The sequence below is a fragment of the Chelon labrosus genome (genome assembly GCF_963514085.1).
Source record: "Chelon labrosus genome assembly, chromosome: 2".
Lineage (NCBI taxonomy): Eukaryota > Metazoa > Chordata > Actinopteri > Mugiliformes > Mugilidae > Chelon > Chelon labrosus.
In genome coordinates this window covers 28,726,348-28,732,647 of record NC_140338.1, presented here as the reverse complement: position 1 = coordinate 28,732,647, position 6,300 = coordinate 28,726,348, and the positions used below count along the sequence as shown (strand labels likewise).

General features: G+C 44.2%; 1 protein-coding gene across 1 annotated transcript; it reads right to left on the bottom strand.

Annotated features, from left to right (window-relative positions):
• Nucleotides 1-474: 474 nt before the first annotated feature.
• Nucleotides 475-5,415, bottom strand: dusp5 (dual specificity phosphatase 5). The gene is made up of 4 exons (XM_084570657.1): nt 4,957-5,415; nt 3,992-4,131; nt 3,168-3,387; nt 475-1,248 (listed from the first exon to the last, which is right to left on the bottom strand). The coding sequence occupies exons 1-4, from the start codon at nt 5,318-5,320 to the stop codon at nt 842-844; spliced, it is 1,131 nt and encodes a 376-aa protein (XP_084426783.1). The 5' UTR covers nt 5,321-5,415; the 3' UTR covers nt 475-841.
• Nucleotides 5,416-6,300: the final 885 nt, after the last annotated feature.

Genomic DNA, 6,300 nt, shown 5'->3' with positions numbered 1-6,300 from the left:
AGAATATATATAAAAGAAATCATTTCATATTATCTATAGAGAACACAAGTTTGCATTTTATCCAACGTTTGTGTTTGAAATTATTTGCCTGTGTTTTATTTTACCAATATAATGTCATAATTATTATTATGTTTTTTTTATGGTTTATAGTTTTAATACATTAAACTGCTTTCCTGACAAAAAAGTCCGGGCATATTCATTCTGATTACTAATTTAGGATATAAGCAAGAGCAGCGAGAAGTCACTGTAGGTGTCACTGTTGCATCTTCTGTTGTATCCAGACCTGTCCAGAAAGGATTTATACTCTGAATGTAAAGCTTTAAAGGTGGTATTGATTTTGCCTTTATCTTGCCGTTTGTGGGAAGAAGTGTGAAGTAAATTACATGAGAAAGTCCCGTTTGATTGCTCACTTATGCACTCACCGTACCACATGTGCAATGATTACATGACAACAACATCATTTTTGTGGTGAAAACATTTATTAAACACATATTAATATCCACATTATTGAAAAAAAAACAGACCGTATTTTCAAATAAATTAAGTTCAAATGCCTGACTGTATTTGTGAATAGGCAATGAATCACAATATCAACCTAAGGCATGTATATTGCAGTTTATCACTGTGCTGTGTTGTTTCATCGCTGCAGATCAGAAGACAGGAAAACGGCACCAGTCCAGTCCAATGAAGTGAAAACTAATCTCTTGACTCTTCTGTTGCTCGTTTCCAATCTATCTGTTCGGCTGGTTTCAACACCAGGCACACAGAGAGCATTGATTTTTTTTTAATTTTTTTATTTATATATATTTTCAAGTAAGACTACAAGCAGTCACAGTTCATTTTAAGGCAGTGCAGTTATTGGGCTCAGTTTGAACTGGTGATGGACCGGGGACTGCAGGCAAGAGGTAGGGAGGGTGAACACGGATGGCTCAAAGTTTTTGGTGTTAAAGGTGGTGGCAAAGTCATTGGCAAAAAAGGAGGCGGACTCCGGGGCACAAGGTGTGGCCGGTTCAGGTGTGGCAGCGAGAGCCGGGGCGTTGGACAGGACCTCTGACTCAAACTGCAGCAGCTGACCCATAAAACTAAAGTTTGGAGAGATGACTGCCCGGCGCTGCTTGATGATGTCGAAGGCCGCATCCAGACGCAGCTGCTGAGTCCTCATGATGTAGGCCATGCAGATGGTAGGTGAGCGTGAGATGCCTGCTTCGCAGTGTACCAGGACCTTCCCCCCTGATTGCTTCACATGATCTGAAAGGAGAAGAATGGGACAAACTGTTGTTAATAATCTGTGGCGCAATTTTGTTACAAAGAGTCAAACCTAGCATGAAATTATTGATTGTAATATTGTTTTTTTGTAGTATTGTTATTTTTTGTCTTGTTTGTGCCTATAACTGATGAGCCTTGTTTCACATCGGGCTCAGCTGTACATGCGATTTTGTCCTCCTGCTCTGCTGTGGGGGTGCTGCGTGCTGCAGTGTTCACTGTGCCACAGAGATGTGTGCAATAATTTAGAACTGCGGGACTTCTGCGCACTCATCAGTACATCCTAATGCCTACACATGAGTCTGCTGCCACTCGTCTGTCTAATGCCTCTCAGAACACGTGTCAAGAATTCGTTAATTCTTAGAACCAGTGCAAACGCCTACATGTCTCCTTTTCTGTCTGTCTCGCGTGTGATCTACCTCCAGACACTTAGTTCCACAAAGCCCCTGGAGACGCCCGCACACCTTTCTTTCTATAAAACATAAAGGGTCACTTCTGTCTGCTCCTGGGAGACGCTGCAGGGGTAGCGGCTGATTTCTGACAGCAGTGACCCTGAATAAACCACATGAATGAATCATGAACTTCCACCTATGAGGAGGATGCAATGAGAGAGGGGCAGCAGCAGTGGGTGTTTTAATGACCGTCCTTTGGTCAGAGACGTCATGACAGGCTTCCGGGGCTGTTTTCATCCAGGAGGTCAATAATATTTATTATCTCCTCCCTGGCTTTACATCAATCACTAGGTCAGAAGCATTTCCGATTCGCTGATTGATTTTAAGGCCAGCAGCGGTGAGGATTTGCGTGCACTGGGTGCCTAATCACTTGGCATGGTTGATACATTTTGGAAGCCCTGTTTAAATGTAGGCTAAATCGGTGCCTGGAACAATTTGCTGTCTTATGTAACAGAAAGGCTTACTCAAAGACACCCTGAATGTAGGCTGCCCCCCCAAACAATGAACAATACAAATAACATGAGCTACCCAATACAGGTCAGCCAAGCTGTTATGGGTGAATTTTGTCCTTGGTTATGCCTGACTATAAATAGCCACCACCACACTGTGTGCATCTTTTGCTGCTGCTGTTATTATCCAGCACCTCTCTCTTCTCCCACACAGCCCCCTTTTCTCAATAACACATTTGCTGCCCTGCTGGCCTTAGGTCCATCAATGATTCCCACATGCACGCAACAAACCATTGCTGCTGTGAATCAGCCAGTATCCTCCACCCAGCCGTCGTAAACAACTGTGTGTGTGTCAGTCATCCTCCAATCTCCACCACCCGGGCATTACTAAACCCAGACAGCTCACCCAGTTGTCACACTGACTGACCACACCCGGCAGCGTTTGATTTTGGCCTGGGGAGGCAATGACGACATGGGAGCTTCTTTTAAGACGGGATGGGGGAGGGAAGTCGGAAGTGGGTGGGGGAAGTGAGCAAATCCTGAATGAAAGCAGACAGGCTGGATGTGTTGGTGGATGATTGAAGGCTGACGATCAAGTTAAACTGATTACAGCTAGGTCTCTAATACCATTCTATTTGTGAATGGCAGCAGGTGAGAGGCCGCGATAAAGAGAGCTTATTTCAAGAAGCGTTGTAAAAATAACCACACCTATGTATAGGTGTTTCTCCAATTTAGCTTGGGTATTTTTGAAACACCTTGGGGTGACGTTGCAATATAAATACACATCAGTTGATCTCATTCAAGGAAAACACTCCGTCTTGGTGGCAGTGTATTTATTTCCCTTCCTAGCTTATATGATTGAGTGAACTATTTCGAGTGTGAAGCTCAGTGAATCATCCACTTTAAAAAAAAAATCCTGACACAAACGTTTGGAAGCCCTGTGGGTCTCACAAAACGGAGAGCTGATAAAAGCAAGAACAAGAACTCGTTCCCTTCAACTCACCTATAAACTCTATGGCCTCCTGGAAGTGGGAGCTGATGTCGGCCATGTGGTTGTCCTCCACTGGGATCCACTTGTAGTCATAGCGACCCTTGGCCGGCTGCAGGTCCCTGCGCGACACGTTGAGCAAGGCCGTGATGTGAAGGTCGCTGAGATAGTCCTGTCTGGAGGCGTGGTAGGCACTACCGAGGTAGAGGAAAGGCAGGATCTCTACAGGTTTACCCTGAGAAAAGAGCGGGGAGAGAACACAGACGTGAGCTGGAGAACTAGACAAAACACACTGCCAACCCTTTACCCCCCAAAAAATACACGCATCATCCAAGCCACAACATTGAAGGACCTGCCAACATTCATTTAGATAAAATGCACATGGATGCAGAGAGCTGGAAAGATTGATTCTTCCTTTTATGTAAACCCTAAAGTGATATAACTCTGTGTCTGTGTGTCAACCACAGACACAGAGGGTTCTTTGAGATCTAAAAGGCTGCCACATGTTTTCTATTTGGATGGCGGACAAGATAGAAGAAAGGTCAGATATGAAAGAGTCTTTTTATGGGGTGTCCTGGTATCAGCTGGGCATCACTGGCCGCTCTCTTTTTGAGCCAAATATAAACAGGCTGCGGAGCCCTGAAGGTCACAGAATATCATATGTAGGCTAAGTTGAGAAAACGTTTTGATGTGTTGATGCCAATTTTGAGTTTCCCTTGATGTCAGCATGTGTGCTTTCTCTTCTGAGATAAAAATAAAAACAGGCAGTGGCTGTGCGCCCTGTGGCTGTGTGGGAAGACAGGGTGGGAAGCACTGTGTTGTAAAGGGTGTTTCCATACCTGATCGTAATCTGGTTTGCAGTGAGAGAGCTTCTCGCTGTGGCTGTTGACTCTTTTCTCGGTTTCAGTTCCGCTCTGGTCAATGGTTTTCACCTCAGTGCAAAGTTCAGGGTATTGAGAGTGGAAGTTCTCGTATCCTCCTGAGAAAAACACACACACAAAAAAAACATACTTTAGTAAATAATCTTAGTATAATGCCACCCATTGACACGCACAACTTGTGCAATGGCAGCTTTTATGAAACAGCCTTAGCACCGGATTATAACATTTATAACCTGATTATAGACGCGTAATTAATTACAGGAGCGCGCTCTAAAGGACCGGTAATCCGTTTAGGCCAACATCCTGAGGACGCAGGAGTGACGGACTAGATATGGATGTGTTTAAACACATTAACACAATTCGGTTGGGTCTGTGTAGCCTATCTAAAATACATGGTTCGGCTGGAATTGAATTTTCTTCCCCATTTTTTTTTTCGTTGTTGTTTCAACGAAAGTCATTGCACCACCAATTTGTCTGCGTTTCTCCCGCACTGACTCATCCGCTCCATTGACGCATGCAGGACATTAGAAGTAAGAGAAATATGTCGACTGCTCTCAGAACAGGCTCAAAAAAAAGGATAACATGAGAAAGAGGTATTACCTTTACAGTAAAAGAGTTATTTAAAAAAGTCCTCCTAGTCTAAATGACGTCCATCCCGTAATAAACTAGAGCCTTAAACGTGAGAAGATTGTAAATGGCTATATTTACAGTCTTCTTGTCATATTCGATAGCCTCTGGGTAACATATAAAATCATATGAGGCGCATTAAAGTTTGTTACTAAATAAGATTTCGATCATTTCAACGAAACCAAACTAAATTGTGTCCCAAAAGTGAATCTTTTACAGTTTGCCTTGAAAGCCAAAACACTGGAAACAACAACCAAGCACACTGATAGACACTGATGATTTCCAAAATCTCTCACCTTTCAGGAAACAGATGTTTGCTCCACTCGCTAGATGGGAAAGGGTATTTATTACTATTTGTGCTACGCTGTCCTTTTTCAGTTTTTGCCAGTGGGACGTCCGGTCGTCCAGAGCTACGATGGCAGATATGCTCCCCTCCCGAAGCCGAAACAGGGCTCTCTCGTCCGGGATGACAAACTGCAGAGGCACCGGACCCCCTCGAGATCTCCGGACCACCACCGAGTTGAGATTAACATTGACAGAGCCTTTGATATTGGAGTTCGTGAACGAGAAATACGGTCGGCAATCCACAATAAGGCAGCTCCCGCACTCTTTCCTGATGATCTTCCTCAGATGCCGGCAGTCTATGCTGGAGACTTTCATTTTGACGCTCGTTATTATTATTATTATTATTATTGCCTAAAGAATTCAACTGGATGACTCCTGAAAACGGGCGACCGAAGAGCCCCGTGTGCGTCTGTGCCTACATTTCCTCCAAGGGGATTCCGGCCGATCAGTTTTATGTGAATGGGACCTCCGGTGCCTGACGTCACGAACCATATATGGACACCGGCGAGGTGAGATCGCAGGGAAAAAAAACCCGCCCACAACTATGACTCCACTCTGACTCCGCCCGCGGCCCCTGGTAAATAAGAAAACCTACTACTGCGGTGCGTTTGATTCAGCCATTACTCACAGTGCGCGTCCTCTACCGGCACCTACACCTGTCCTTTCGTTTCTGGTCCCACTTCATGTTCAGTGTCTTTATTTATTCATCTGTTAAAGTAATGACTGTTCTGCTAATGGAACGGACTAAACAGTGAATCCCACTAAAACAAGAGAGTGTTTCAAAAGGAGGCTTTCACCCACCACATACAAAATTGCGGGGAAATAAACACATGCGGGCTATTTGGTGAATGACAAAGAACATTCATTCATTTTCTCAAATTGTGGTAAGACTAAGGCGGAGATGAAACAGTCACCGTCTCTCAATGATTACTTGCTGTTTCCAAACCTGACACCTTCCCCCTGTTTACTGCTCGTCATTTCCAGCCAAACTGTTATGCATAAAACATTTCATCACCTATGATAAACACTGTTCAGCCACAACATTAGAACCACCCGCTTAAATAATGTGTGGACCTCCAAAACAGTTCTGAGTCATCGGGATTGGACACGGGCCTTTTGATTGTGTCTGTGGTGTAAGTGGCATGCCTTCTGTCACAGTGGGTGTTCAGACTGTTCTCAGTGAAGATGCTCCTCGTCAGGGTGCAGAGTCCCTGCACCTCCAGGCCATCTCCACCATTACAATATTGGAATCATGTACATAAATAAGTGCTATTTTTTATACTTCAACCATGATC

Bases quoted from the DNA above. Each gene is read 5' to 3' on its own strand.
- dusp5 (XM_084570657.1), bottom strand. From the start codon at position 5,320: ATGAAAGTCTCCAGCATAGACTGCCGGCATCTGAGGAAGATCATCAGG. The intron at 3,388-3,991 runs GTATGGAAACAC...CTCTTTTCTCAG, and splicing joins GCAAACCAGATTACGATCAG to GGTAAACCTGTAGAGATCCT. The intron at 1,249-3,167 runs GTGAGTTGAAGG...TTCTCCTTTCAG, and splicing joins GGAGGCCATAGAGTTTATAG to ATCATGTGAAGCAATCAGGG.